A 15,646-nucleotide genomic window follows, 5' to 3' on the forward strand; every position below is an offset into this window, starting at 1 on the left:
CCCTCTCCCTCTCCCTCTCCCTCTCCCTCTCTCTCTCTCTCTCTTTCTTTCTTTCTAATGGGATTTCCGTATATGCATCTCTGCATCTGTCTGTGGTTTTTGGCTCTTTTTCCCGTTTGCTTCTTTGTTTTGTCCTATTCTGCTTTAAAAAAATTATCTTATTTTATTATTATTAAGGTTTTTTTTTTAATTCTGTTTTCTAATGAGAGAGAAAAAGGGTATGGATTTGTGTGGGTGAGGAGCTGAGGAAGATATGGGGGTGAACTGGCAGAGGGAACATTATAATCAGGATTATATTATTATATGAAAAATCTATTTTAAATAAAAAGGGGGAAACAAACAACTCCTTGACCCTCCCCTACCCCACCCCCCCAAAAAAACTCCAACTAGCCACTTAAACTTATGCAGAGACTCGCAGCCTGACATCTTCTGCAGGCACTGGTAAGGATACATGGAGATTCCCATTCTGGAATCTTCTACAGGCAAACACACAAGATATTTTTTGTTTGAAGAAGTCTGCTCGAAACATAGATTTACCCCAAACACCAATGAGAAGGCTAAAACACATTGTTTTGTTGAATTGGTCTGAGACACACGGACTCTCTGTGAGGATGCAAATTGTTCAACCATTTAGACATTCTTAAACAGTTTCTGTGTCCTGGTTCATGAATTATAGTAGGCCGTTATAATAAATAGGGCCTGCTTCATAGTAAAAATCTCACCCGAGCTGGAATTTCATAAGAGAAAAATATCCATGGAGAAGAAACGCCTGAGACTTACCACACCAAACATCATGGAATGCCAGGCCTAAGACAACACACCATGAGGCCTAGGGGGAGTAGACTATGATATCCTGCCTCACCCTTCCCCAGGAATACATCCCTACCCAGAGTCTGCAAAGGGGACACTGTCCCGTATGCATGCATTTCTAGACCCTGAGCAGGTAGAGGAGCTGTGGGGTGGAATGAAGATCAGTCCATAAGATCTTGAGAAACCTATAGTCTATGCAACGAGAGCAACACAGACTGATCTCGAGTCTTTTGGAGACTGGGAGTTTAGGAACTGACAGTTTACAGCAGAGGCAGATAGATGTTTGAGGTGATGTGACAGCCGTCCTATGATAGAAGGAGCTGGGGTGGCTACAGTGAGAAGTAGACTAACCTTACACAAGAATGGCAATGCATGGTGGACACAGAGCTTAGTCAGAGGAGAATGGAATAGTCATACGGAGGAGGAAGCCCTTCATGTGGCATGTGTGTGAGGCCATGAGCTACCGTAGTCACATCCGCATACCCAGATGAAAGACATGGTCTCTGTTTTGGGGTTCCCCGTGTTCCTCCTGTGGTCTCACAACACACCACATTCTACTTTGTCAAGCTAGCATAAGTGGGTATTTCTTCCCAGCACACAAATGGGCCTTCTTAGATGATATCTTCTAAACATTTGGAGGCCTCTCCCTTCAAATCATGCCATCCAGCCATGCTTTCTTGGAGCAGAACTTTATAAGGCACACACTGGCCTGAAATCTTATGTATCTAAAAAGACATATAATCGCTTCTCAGCCTTTTGGCTAAGATCAAGGGTAATTGCATGCTTTAGGGATGGGGCCCTAGCCATCTCAAACAGAGATGCTAAGATGTCCCCAACAATAATGCTAGAGGTCCCCTAAAGTGATGCATGCTCTAAGGTGAGTAAGCACACGTCCATTAGCCAGCTTGTTGTGCTGTGTGGTTATACCATGTTTCTTTCTCTGCAATGCCACACAATGAAGCATTAGCCCCCATCTTTGACCTCTCTGCATGACGAACAGCCTATACTCCCCCACACCTTGACTAGGGCTCACAAGATGACTTGCATGTGACCCCCCCAGTGACACAGGGTAGAGATGTCAGTGTGTGGTGTCCAGCAGCCGCTGTTGGTTCTACCTCTGCTCTGCCATGAGACATGGCTCTCCCCAGGCTCATGATTTACAACAGAGTGATACTCACAGCCACGTAAACCAAACCACAGTCAAGATCCAAGTCCACAGGGCTCGCTCACATGAAACTGGCAGAGTTACACCAGCTTTGCCGAAGCAAAGAAAGCTGTTATAGGCTGTGCTGTTCCTTGCATAGTGCATCTGTGGAAATTAAGCTAGAGTTTAAGAGATTCGTTTCCAAGCCTGGTGGCTCATGGTTTCCATCTCAGCTGTGCATGAGGTGGAGGAAGGAGGGACACGAGTTTGAGGCCAGCCTGTTTTTTTTTTTTTTTTTTTTTTTAAAGGAAGGTGAGACATAGTTCAGTGATAGAGCTTTTGACTAGCACAGGCAAGACTCTAGTTTCAACCCCTAGTACTGAAGTGATTAAGGTGTTGTTATTTTGTCCCGACCATATGTTGGCACAGTAAAAGAAGCTCACCCAAACTTGAACTTTATAAGAGAAAACAATAACCACAGGGAAGAAATGTCTGAGACGTACCACACCAAAAGTCAGAGAATACCAGGCCCAAGGCAACATGCCCCAGGAGCATGTTTAGACATTTCTCAGCTCTCTACAGTTATGTCTGCCTTGGCAGCACACTTGGGACTTTTCATGACCCTGACCATGGTCCAGGTGTATTAACTGATATAAACTAAAAATATCAGATAAAGGTGTAAATGAAAATAAGTTGTTACATTGTAACCAAAATAATTACTATGTTCTGCCAAAACTAATGTCGAAAGGTTATTCAAACCCTCATCTAACACTGATATCATTGTGGGTTTTGCCTTTAAAAAATGCTGCACCCCTGGACTTTAGAAGTAAGAGCCGTTTGGAGGAGCTTGCCCACTCTCAGTTACTGGACAAAATAAAGGATACCTTATATTCTTCATTGGTTCGATAAGTATAATGATCTGTAATTTTTCTCCCTTAGCCTTCCTAAGCACTGAAGCTCTTAGCTGCCTATCAGACTTCATCTGCCCCTCTGTAGTGATGCAATCAGGGCCGGTGTGTCACTATCAAGACTTCAAGCCCCAGCCTCCCTTGTTGTTGCCAGTGACCATGTAGCTGACTGACATAAGCAAAAGAGACCGGTTACACCTCAGCCCATATAGAAGGAAAGTAGGTCCATTTGCTTACCCCCTCCCCTCATTGGCAACTGCCACCCAGGCCATGTGGACAGGGACGGTGCTCCTCATGCATTGTTCAGTGATCAACCCTTGTTACCTATCTGCAATAGAATTAACAGCTAGTGTCTGCACGCAAGTCACTGATAGCAGTAAATAGCGTTTCGTTCAGTTGACCTTTCTCTTCCATCCGATAGGATAGTTCATTTTCACTGTTTGAGTGTGCCTGGAGGACAGTGCCAGAGAGAATGAAGGGGGAGGGGATAGAGAAAGTCAGTCAAAGGCCAGCATCCCACGTCTCTCTGCTCTCTGACCCACTAGGAGGGGATGAGCTGTTTTTCCTACCACGATGGACAGAAATCTGAGAAGCTCTGAGCCAACCAAATCTTTTCTCCTTCAGGCTGCTGCTGTTGTGGATTTTGTCTAAGAGGTGCAGAAGTAAGTGAGACAGGAGATATTCTCCATAACAGGTGCCCTGAATCAATTTATGCTGGTGCAAGGCTCTCAAGGATGCACCCCTTAGGTCTCCCTACATTAGAGAGAATAGAAGAAAACCTGACTCCTGTCTCCTAAATCTGCATGTGGAACAACTTCTCTGGACAAAGGCAAAGCAAAACAACAAGAACCACCACCCCTCCCAAACCAAAGCAAAACAGCATCAGATTCACCTGGACCATCCATTGCCTGATGAGAGCTGGACCATCCATTGCCTGATGAGAGCTGGACCATCCATTGCCTGGTGAGAGCTGGACCATCCATTGCCTGGTGAGAGCTGGACCATCCATTGCCTGGTGAGAGCTTTCTCACAGGAGTTTAGCTTTGCAGTGGGGTTGATTATTTCTAAAACACAGACCCTGGGATGACTTTTAAAAGCATCCAAGAAACCACACAGTCAGGATCTATCGAGGCTTGTTCATATATCTGAATCAGACGTAAGATGGCTCCAGCTCCTACTTGACAACAAGCCATTGTCTTTCTGGTGAGGAGACTGGCCCATCTCTCATACCTGCAGGACACCGTGTCCCCTCATGTCTTCTGAGTCCTTTCTTCGCGGGCTGAGCAAGATGCGGTCATGGACAGGGATGACACCATCATTGCCTGAGCAGGATGCAAACCTAACTACACGGCTTTCAGTGGCAGAAGGTCTGTGGGCTGGGTAAGAGCTGAGGTGGAAGAGGAGCCGGCGTGCCTCCAGCCATGCAAGAGACACAGGAGCAGTAGGGTGTCCTGAGTCACAGAAGAGCTGTGCTTTTGTGCACCAGTGTTTGGACTGTGCACCAAGGTTTTTCCTCAGTGTTCTAAGGAAAACATTTACTTACAAGGTTTGTGTCTCAGTGACCAACAGGCTCAACAGAAAGGCTTACCAGGGCTCATGTTTTCACATGCTCTCTGTCCCGCACGGAGGGCAAGGCATGTTGGAGTTCGCAGAGTGAGAGGGAGGAGTAAGACTGCTCTCGTGAAGTGGACCGTGAGGTGGACAGGCCACACCCAGTATCAGACCCAACCTTCAAAAGCCTCCCAGGCCTTAGCTCTTCTTAGTGGCTACATAGCTGTGAACATTGTGCCACTGAAACAAGACATTCAAATCACAAAGCAAAGTTCTCAAATGAAAGGCCTTCCTCTAGCATTTAATCTGGAGAGGAAAGGGCTTGATGCTCCTCTGGCAGCGCAGAAGGCGTTACACCTGACTATCTCTAGGACAAGTTGTTCACTCACCAAGTCTACCTAGTAGCCTAGTGCTGGATTGATTCACAGAGAAGTAGGACCAGGCCCCTGACAAGCACGGTGCTTGAGAGGAAGCCGGCCTTTGTGTGCTGAGGGCCAAATGCTGGCTCATAGCCAGCCTGGAGATGGGCTATAGAGGCTGGGAACCTTGGAGAGGTGGGAACCCACTATAGATTCCTCTCTCTCTCTCTCTCTCTCTCTCTCTCTCTCTCTCTCTCTCTCTCTCTCCCAACCCATCTCTCCTTCTTCCTTTCAGTGCTCTCTTGGATCACTCCCTCAGGATAGTATTACTGTACTTCTCTGGCTACTAAAAACAATCTTAAAATCAGCATTTTTTTTCTTCCTCCTTGGAGCCAGATACATGCCCAAAAATACATTTCAAGTCCAAGAAAACTGCCATGCAATGTGTTGTGTGTGTGTGAGATCACTCAAGAAAGGCACAAATGTAGTATCCTGCCAGGAACTCAGACCGGAGATTTTGTATCAACATCACGTTCACAGGGAACAGTCAAGCCTCAAACAGTGAGGCAGTTCCCCAGCCCTTGGTGGGAAACAAGCCTCACCTATTATAGGCACAGCCACAGCATCGGCCTGGCAGCCAACCCGTAGGCAACAACATCCTACAGGCTTCTATTTATTGTCACATTGGGTATGGTGCGTGGCCCCTTAACATTGTTGTACGGGGAGGGTCTTCAGAAGTGAGAACAGAAGGGGCAGAGAGAAAGTGAACAGTTCTTCAGACTCCTTGCATGTGTGAAGTAGCTAAGGGACACTGAATTAATTGCTGGAGAGGGAAATTCGCAGGAGAGTGGGTTCCCCCCACCCCCGTTTCATGGAAGCAGTAAGTGTGCCAGAGGGGCCAGTGTTTAATCCAAGTAGCTTTAGCTCTGTACACAGAGCGCATCCTCCTGCGTTATCCTGCATCTGGCAGAGCAAGTGAGGCTACTGCTGCTGCTGGGGATTGCCAGGGGCAAAGCGGGGGGGGGGGGTGGTGTCATGATATCTCGTTGGGGAGGACGTCTAAGATGGTAGAAATTAGTCTGATGGGACTAGGAGAAAAAGGGAGATGGGTCAAGGCACACTCAGCCTTTCATCACTCGCTGTAGATGGATGGTTTCCCAGCCAGGCATCTGGGAGTGCGGCTCGCTATAGAGAGACGTCAGTGCTCTCAGGTCCCGGGTGGAAGAACCCCCGGCCCCTCCCGCGCAGGCTTCCTTTATATAAAGTCCAGGGCCGCGTGGAGTCTGCAGCAGTGGCGCTCAAAGCGGCAGTGGCAGAGCTCCTGAGAACCGTCCTCCTGTCGCTGCTCCGCTGCTCCGTCGGGACAACGCACTCTCAGCCTAGTCGAGAGCTCTGAGGGCTTCCCTCCAGGACCATGCGCGGCTCTGAGCTCTCGCTCTTGCTGTTGGCTCTGGTCCTCTGCCAGGCGCCCCGGGGGCCAGCTGCCCCGGTGTCGACAGGTGGAGGCACGGTCCTGGCCAAGATGTATCCGCGCGGCAGTCACTGGGCTGTGGGTAAGTGTCCTGATCATGAGATCCCTGGGCTCTTTTCCTCAGAGGGGTCTAACTAGCTAGAGGGAGCCCCGTCTCTCCCCCTCTCAGCATTTTTTCTGGCTGAGTTTGGCTTGGCTCCTTTCTTTCTACTGAAACACTTATCCAGATCTCCCCCAAACTCCATCTCACCTTCTCTTGTTTAGGAAACCTGATAGATCCCTCCTCGCTGGTGGCACACTGATCCCTTCCCTCTTAGCACTCTTTCCGCTTAGCACCTGTGAGCATCCCTCGTGAGTGGGGCATCTGGGGGCATCCCAAATCCCTCAGGTGCAGCTCACCTTCCCTCTGCACCTGCCCACTGCCCCCTATTGTTCCCCTAGCCGCTCCCCTATCTGGCTTGGGTCTGCTCCCAAACAACTTTGGGGAATGAGGTCCCCTAGTACATATCAGCTCCTAATCTAGCCTGATGGACTGGACGCTTGTGGGCTAGAATTCACACTGTAGTGGTGCCCCGAGCAGGACCACGGGGTGTGGGGACCGGGGTGCAGCGATCCCCACCCTCTCGCCTTGCGTTCAAATACTCAGCAATGCTCTTTCCTTCAGACCATCTCTGCTGACCCTCACTCCTGGCCTTGGCAGATTTCAGGGATCATGCCTGCTTCTCTAAGCTTACCTGGCTCCCGCTGCCCAACCCCCAGGCTTTTGTCCATCTCTGAGATCCACAACATGACCCTCAACCCTCTCTTCTTCTGACTCCTGCCAACAAGTTCTGTTTGCTGGGCAGTGGCTTCTGGGCTTCTTGGTTCCAGCCTGGACGGAGAGGTCTGTTGCACAGTGGTAGAAGGTGAGAAGTGGGGCTGAGTTCAGGCTTTGAAGAACACAGGCTTAGAGCTTTCTTGAAACTGGGAGGCCAGTAGCAGGTAAAGCTTGCCACTCATCTACCCTCCCAGCATCACCTGGAGCTCTGAGTGTCTGAAGCTACCAAGCTACCGGCATCATCTCCAGGCAAGCACGACTGCCGAGAAACGCAGAGTCCAAGGTCTCCTGATCTTTTGCCAGGGCAGTCAGTTGTGACTATCTCAAATTTCCTGGGAAACTAATGCTGACTCTAAAGAGATCAAAGGTGTGTGTGTGTGTGTGTGTGTGTGTGTGTGTGTGTGTGTGCCTCAGATTCTAGGGGAAGGAATGAGGCTGGAAACTCTGCCTTTGGACTTCCGTGTTGTGTTTTGCCAGAGAGGCCAAGAGGCTTACCATACTATAGTTTCAGGACGTCTTGCTAAAAGTCCCAGGGATGAAAGAACTTGTGGTCTCTGACCGGTGCTAGGATTCTAGGAGACAGGACAGAGACTAGAGGGTAGGTTGGCACAGGAGAAGCAAAAGGTGTTGAAGAACCCAGAGTTTGAGCTGGTGATTTTTAAAAAGGTATTCTCAGAGCCTAGATTAAAAGGCCGCTGTCTGAATCAGCCAGCAGTCAGTGGACAGGAAGGAAGACCTGGTACTCCGAATTCCACCATTTCTCTCTCCTTTCTGCTCTCATACAAGAAGAGTTTAAGACCTATCAGTCAACCCTTGAAGACTAAGAGCACAACAGAGGTGGGTAGGAACCTAGTGTCATACCTGTGGTCCAGGCCAAGCTGGTGACACACTGTAGTTAGGGGGCACACGTGTCCTAGGATATTTAGGGTACTTCCCTTAATCACCCTCCACAGTAATACCAGAAACATCATGTTAAAATTTAGTCTCCAATGCACTCTTCTTAGTTTAATACTATTAACTCTCTCTCTCTCTCTCTCTCTCTCTCTCTCTCTCTCTCTCTCTCTCTCTCTCTCTCTGTGTGTGTGTGTGTGTGTGTGTGTGTATTGTTGGGCTTGTACACAAGCAAGCCCCTTCTGCTGAGCTACAATCCCAGCCCCCACTGCCTAAGGTGCCCAGCCTGTGCTCTAACTTTCTATGCATGTCACCCAGAGGTTGTACTTGTGTTTGGAAAAAAAAAACAAGAACAAGAAGTGTATTTTGGTGGGTAGGTGCTATCCAAAGAAGTGTATCACGCAGGGTGAATGATGTGAGATTTAATTGTATTTAAATTTTATTTACTTATTTAGATTTAATTTAATTCAAAATATCCTTAAAAACAATCCCCATTCTCTCTAGTTCCCAAAGGCACACAGCACGTGGCTGTTTTTTCTTCTGTTTTGTTTGAATTTTGGGGATGCGGGGAGTAAACCCATACTAGCAAACGCTCTATGAGCTACATCACCCAATACTTGCCTTTTTGGAGACAAGGTCTGATGATGTAGCCCAGGCTAGCTTTGAATTTGTGATCCTCCTGACGCAGTGTTTATAGTGCTGGAACCACAGGCTCTTGCCATCATTCTTAGTCCCACCCTAGGACTAAACCTCTGCCGTTGCCCACAAGAAGACTGTTGGTTCAGCTCTCTCGGAGAGCCACTTTTTTTTCCAGTTCAGGAAAGCAATGGAAAATGACTCTGTAGCCTGAAAACTGCCCACACTTCTCCCGTGGGGCTTTGTGTTCATGGGGATGTTTTGTGTGTGTCATGAAAATAGATGTTAACACAAAAACCTAGCAACTGTCCTCTGTGCTTCCCCAGAAGGCTCCTAGTCGCCGCTCTCACTTTGATGTGGAGCAGGACTTGGAAAGCTGAATTGGGCGACACCTCGGGATGCAGAGCAGATCGGTATTCATTGCGGGGCTACATCAAAGACTGAAATTTACAGCGTGTGCCTATAAAGACTACTTTTTTCCACCTTCCATTTCCGTGTGTGTGTGTGTGTGTGTGTGTGTGTGTGTGTGTGTGTGTGTGTATGATGCTTTGGTGGGGGTGTTCGTGTTTGCATGTGTGTGGGGTGCCTAGAATCATCCCTGACTATTCCTTCCCTCTATCCACTGAGGTAGGGTCTCTTGATTAGATCCAGAGCTCACAGATGTGGCTAGTCTAGCTAGCCAGCCTGCTCGCACCTCCTGAAGCTGGAGTCACTGACAGCCCACGGGACCTACTCATTACTTACGTGTTCTAAGGCTCTGGACCCTGGTCCTTACAAATGGTTTAACCACTGGGATATCCCCTCCGCCCCATAAATCCCGCTTCTTGGAAGTACACAATACTTTATATCTTAATAGGTATTTTCTCAAACTAGGATAGTTTTCTAGCTTCTACTCTGAAGAAATTAATTTACATTTCAAACCTGCCCGTTAGTGGAATGTCACACAATTTAAAGGCACAAAAGCTTTTTTTGTTTTTCCCCTTTTTACATTAAGAGCAAAGCTTGTTAATTTTTCAATGCCCATCCTTTCTCTATATTGAGATGTCCATTATTCTACTACATATGTGACAGATGATGATAGGAGATGAAGTGGAAGTGGGTATCTTGTCCATGTTGCCATGGAGATGATCATTTGGTTGACAGTAGCGAGCTCAAAACTGAAATAGGACCCAGGGAATGTGTGTTTCCCTGGGATGTTATAGATGGCGCCCTTCCTGTAATAATGGGCATGTGTGCCGAGAAGTGGGCAGTCGAACAGCACGCTGCCAGCAGGCAAGTACTGGCCTTCAGTCTAATGTCACCAGGATCTGTGTTAGATCAGTAATAAGATGCACAGCGGATCTATTTTGCCGATAGAGCAAAATGCACAAGCATAGTCCAGCCAAGCAAGATGAAGATGTTCATAAAAACATCTCCATCACCCCACTGCTTTATTGGCAATGAATCCTTTCTCATTTTCGACATCCTAGCTAGATGGCAAGGAATCAGAGATTCCAGGAGTGACTGAGGTAATTACTGTGAACATCAGGGTTCCAGTGCTGTCTTCTAGCCATCGCGATTCAATTTCCTCCATGTAACTAAAGCTGATGACACATCAGCTTTCCTGGGAAGTTGTGCAATATCATCGCTGTGAGGGCCAAATTCATGGCAGTGCAGTGGACAGCTGGACACCAGGTCGACCCAGTAGGTGACGGAAACAATGTAAGACTCTAATCCTTCATTGGGGTCCATGTCCTTAACAAGGTCTTTAAGCAGTGTGAAATCCCTTCTAAGTGGGACTTGAATGGCAATCTCACTCGAAGATTGCCTGATAGTAACAATTTATTTTTCAAGCCTCATGATATCATTGTACACTGATATGTGATCCTTGCTCACTCAGAATCTCATTTGAAGACTGCCTAATAGTAACAGAAGTAAATATTCTCAAGTCACATGATATCTGATACCCTGCTATAAGGTTCTTTGCTCCTCTTTAGAATATTAGCTATTTGTAAATCATGTTTTCATTTCCAGTTCCTAGGGTGATGCTCCGCAGCCTTTGGAAATTTACAAGACACTCCAAATAATATAATGTAGTGGAGACTGGACTCTAGCCTTGTTATAACTGTAGAACCTTTGCTTATGTCTAGGAGGTTTCGACAAGTCTCATTTCACCTCTGTACTCTGATGTCAATCAAATGGAAGAGTTCACACTCGACTGTGTCCAATGCCAGTTAGGGCTGGAACTACGAGACTTTAACTCAAAAGCACCAAAGGCTTATTAGTAGTAGAAACCTCTGTGTCAGCTAAACTGGGAGCAGAGAAATAACGTGTGTCTATTTGAAGGATGAAAGCGTTTAGAACTGGGACCTGGCTGGGTGTGGTGGCACTCCCCTTTAATTCCAGACCCCAGTAGGCAGAAGGAGGCAGATCTCAGTGAGTTTGAGGCTAGCTGGGACTACATGGTGAGGCCCAGTCTCAAAAACAAACAAACCAAAAATATGTGGACGTGGGATCTGCACTGCCACCAAGCTGGACGAGCTAAGTTCAAATCTTGGAACCCACATGGTAGAAGAAGAAAACCAACTTCCACAGGTTTCCCTCTGCCTTGCACTGACATGCACTGTGGCATCACACACACACACACACACACACACACACACATACACACACATGAACACACATATGCACACATGCATACACACATGTACACTCACACATACATGCACACAAACATGCACATGCATACACACATACATGCACACACATGCACACACATATACACATGCATACACACACATACGCACACACACATGCATGCACACAAACGTGCACATGCATACACACATACGCGCACACACATGCACACACATATACACATACATGCACACACAGTTTTTAAAAAAAGAAAGAATGCAGAAATGGGGTTGGTCACCCACTTCTTAGATATATGAATATCCCTGTTTTTTTACAACTTTGGCCTCCTTCATAGGATTAACTAACTAATTAATTAATTTGTAAGGCAGACACATGTGCTTAGAACTACTGAGAGATTCTCAGAGATCCAAAGAAACCCCGGAATTGATGTGGCTGTTGAATATCAGTCAGAACTTGTTTTCAACTGGTTTTTCATTACACTTTTAACCTACCATCGCTTCTAGGTGAGGTTTTCTAGATTCAATTTCAGCTAAAATTCAGAGAAAGTTTAAGTGAAAGATTCCTTTGGTACAATTGTATTACAGATAAGAGAAAGGCAACATTAAAAAAAATCATACAAAGAAACACATCAAGACTTTGATTTTCAGCAGAAACTTGAAATTGGTGGCGGGAGACGCCGGGATTCTGCAATTCAGCCGGCCACGCAGAATTGATAAGACTTTACACTCGGAAGCTTTCTTAGATGCGATTTGCCCTGGCCCGTTCCTTTCATAGTTGATAACACTGAAGCCTGGGGTGCTACAGCACTTGTCTGAAGTCACCCCGCTAGGTAGTAGAGGTTAGTAGCAAAACCCAGGACCCCTGAGTCACATGCAGATCTGAATTTGATTCAGTTCACTACATCTTTTGGATTGATAACAGAGTCCGTGTGTTGTGTATAGCGCAACTCTTAATAGTAAAATAATGCTGTTTATTTTGCATTTACTGGGCAGTCGGGTTCACCGCACAGGTCTCCGTTTCAGTTGCTCCTTCTTCCGTTCCCCTCCGTTGGATTTGTAGCATCCCGGGTTTGTTCTGCGTTCACAGGACACTTAATGGGGAAAAAGAGCACAGATGAATCCCCGTCCCTGTATGCGGCTGACAGAGATGGTCTGAAGGAGCAGCTGAGGGGGTACGTCCGCTGGGAAGAAGCTGCGAGGGATTTGCTGGACCTCCTAGAAGCTGCTGGGAACCGAAGCCACCAGCCACCTCAGCATCCGCCTCTCAGTCTCCAGCCTACTTGGGATCCCGAGGACCGCAGCTACTTTAACGATGTTCAAACCGCTAAGGTGAAACAAGCATGCCTCAGATGAGGGGTGGGAGGTATTCAGAAAGAGTTCAGGGGGCAGGGGTGTTGATCAGGGGAACGTAAAGTGATTATGACATGTATTGGTCACCTTTCCCATCGCTGTACAAAATACCTGACCAAAAGCAATGTAAGAAAAGGTGGATGTATTGCAACTCACAGTCTGAAGACACAGTCCATCTCACTGAGGAAGGTGAGGTGGGGCCCGTGTGTCACAGAGAGATAAATTAAATGTTGGTGCTCTGTTCACTGTCTCCTTCCTTTTCAGTCCATCCAGGACCCCATCTCGTAGGGTGGTGCCACCCACATTCAGGACTGGTCATCCCCACCCCCAGAGATGTGTCCCCCTAAGTAATTCTAGCTCCAGTCAAGTTGGCATGAAGACATTCAGTTGTTCAACTAGGCCAACACCCATGTATGCTAAGCAAACTATTATTCTAGGCTTTTAGGAATTTTATTAGTAACCATGCTCACTTGAAGCAGTGATTATGGTCTTCATGAGAATTTTTGTAGCTCCTGCTGGCCTCTAACTGGAGATCGTCCTGCCTAAGCCTCTGCAGGGTTTAGGATTATAGGTGTGTGCCATCACGCCTGACTCTCACTGCGATATTTTGATAGTGAGCCCACAGACAGTATTCAAGTAAATTCTTGTGGGTTTACAGATGTGTTAATTTTTGATATGCAGTAGAGGAAGAAGGTGTATATTTTTTTTTCAGAGGAGAGAGCTCTTTTTTTTTTTTTAAATATACAACGTGGCTTTTTAAAAAAAATTATTCCAAGATTGAAAAATTCCAGTTGCATTCCAATATTAAAAAATCAGTGAGTATTTCTGAAGACAACTGACTTACTGGTATGTAGGAATACCAAGGTGGTAATGGTCAGATGCAAAGATAGCCAATCACTGAGACTGGGTTTTATGGGAAGCGAGGCAGCTGAACGTGAGGTGATCACCACTACTTTTTAACACACGTCCAGTAAAAGGCAAAGGTAGATAATGATGCCAGGGTAGAGGCCTTCCTACTTCTGTTCCTCCTCCTTCCGTTCCTCCTACTTCCTGGACACCCTGAGGTGAATCGCTTTTGCTCTGCCACGCTCTTTCACGATGGACAGAAGCCTTTGAAACCATGGAGCAAAAATCAATATCGCCTTCCTTAAAAAGTAATGACGTGGAACTGAAGGAATGGCGCAGTGATTAAGAGTGCATACTGCTCTTGAAAAGGACCCAAGTTCGGTTCTCAGCACCCACATCAGGCAGCTTACACTAGCCAATAACTCAGCTCAGGGGATGCCATCTGAGCTCTTCAGTTGTGTGACCAAACCCTTGTATTCCAACTAGTAGGGTAAGAACGTTATCTCCTTTGACCACCCTCCCCCCGTCAGGTGAGAGCCTCTGTTACTCTTTATATTGTTTATTTGATGCTGAAAATGAGCCCAGTGCCACATACATGCTACGAGTATGCCCTGCTACTCAGTAGAGCCCCAGCCCCTGCATTTTGAGGTTGAGCAAACTGAATCACAACACTTCTCATTGATGGTATTAGAGCAATAGCCTGAGTTCCATCTGCCTAGGACAGTATGCCCTTCAGGTCCCCTTCCAGGGAATGGTACCCAATTAACACATGGGATGCAGGATGGAGAAGGTGGCCTTGCTTGGCTCTGTTCCTGGAGATGGCTAATACTGCTTGTCATTCACCGAGCTCAGAGACACCTCCCCGCTGCTTCACTCTTCCCTGATGGTTAGCTCTTTAGTGGCCCTTACTGTGGGTTGGGACTTTTGCTTTTTTGGAGGGATACTTTCTGTTTGACTTTCCCCACATCTGTGGCAATTTTTGATGTTAAATGCAAAGTAAAAGCTCTTTTTTTTTGTTTTGTTTTGTTTTTTCGAGACAGGGTTTCTCTGTATAGTCCTGGCTGTCCTGGAACTCACTTTGTAGACCAGGCTGGCCTCGAACTCAGAAATCCGCCTGCCTCTGCCTCCCGAGTGCTGGGATTAAAGGCGTGCGCCACCACGCCCGGCGTAAAAGCTCTTTTGTTGCACAAAACTCCTAGAGAGAAAGCCTTCAGTGGCTTTTATTCAGAAGAGAACTCTAGATCAAATCAGCCAATGAAGAAATCAGTACCAATGGTACTCAGAGCTCCGGGTGAATCTCTCGTGGTAACCCGGTTGTGGGTGTTAGATGGTTAGCTTATTTCTTTGTCAGAGGACTGCTTGCTCTGAGGGTACTGTGCACTTGTAACTGACTTCTCAGACCCAATTGGCCGTGTTTTTCTTGATCAGATGCTTTTCTGGAGTGGACATTTAATAACTGTGTAGTTCCTATTTATTTGAATGATAATAATAATAAATCATTACCCTAGCGATCTCAAAAACTTCTACAAGCATCAAAATACGTTTGCTTTGTAGCTCTTTCATAAAAGGACACATACAACTCTTTTATTCATCTCCAGTGCTCAATTTTCTTTAAAAATTAAAGAAAGATATATTTATATTTTAGGTGTTTTGCCGGCCTATATACTTGTATGCTATTGGTGAGCCTGATGCTCTGGTGGGTCAGGAGTGGGTGTTGGATCCCCTGGAACTGGAGTTACAGATGGTTGTGAGCCTCCGTCTGTGTCTTCTGAAACAGGACTCAGTGCTCTTAACTGCTGGACTCCTTAACTCACAGGCTCCTCCAGTGCTTCCCTTTCCTAGGCAGACAGCAGTATCCAGCGGCAGTCGCTTTATCCGCTCAACTTGGCTCTGCCAATCATTGAACTCCTTAAAAACTCAAGTCCTTTTTCAAGGGCCCCAAATGTCCCATAGTCAGCAGAGCATTCAAAGCTTTGAGGGATTATGAAAGGGTAGCTTCACAGAGGTCTCCATGTGGGCAAAGTTATGGGATAGATTGAAGGGGCACTCATGGAAAGTGGCTGCTTTAAAATGGACAATACTTCTTACACACACAACACACGCACACACATATATATATACATATCTATCTATCTATCTATCTATCTATCTATCTATCTATCTATCTATCTATCTTCAGACCTTGCTTTCTGATGATCTCTCTCTCTCTCTTTTTTTTTTTTTTTTT

The 15,646-nt window shown here is 46.5% G+C and overlaps 1 protein-coding gene across 2 annotated transcripts in view; it reads left to right on the plus strand.

Annotated features, from left to right (window-relative positions):
* The first annotated feature begins 6,057 nt into the window (after positions 1-6,057).
* Grp (gastrin releasing peptide) overlaps positions 6,058-15,646 on the plus strand; it is a 13,458-nt gene continuing 3,869 nt past the window's right edge. Inside the window, exons 1-2 of one of the 2 annotated variants that reach the window (XM_021151083.1) lie at positions 6,058-6,325; positions 12,311-12,552. In XM_021151083.1, the coding sequence (XP_021006742.1) occupies positions 6,187-6,325; positions 12,311-12,552 (381 nt within the window). In that variant the 5' untranslated portion in view covers positions 6,058-6,186. The remainder of the gene's footprint in view (positions 6,326-12,310; positions 12,553-15,646) is intronic. The other variant, XM_029472121.1, reaches the window with a different exon arrangement.

Source organism: Mus caroli, chromosome 18 (assembly GCF_900094665.2).
Source record: "Mus caroli chromosome 18, CAROLI_EIJ_v1.1, whole genome shotgun sequence".
Classification (NCBI taxonomy): Eukaryota; Metazoa; Chordata; class Mammalia; order Rodentia; family Muridae; genus Mus; species Mus caroli.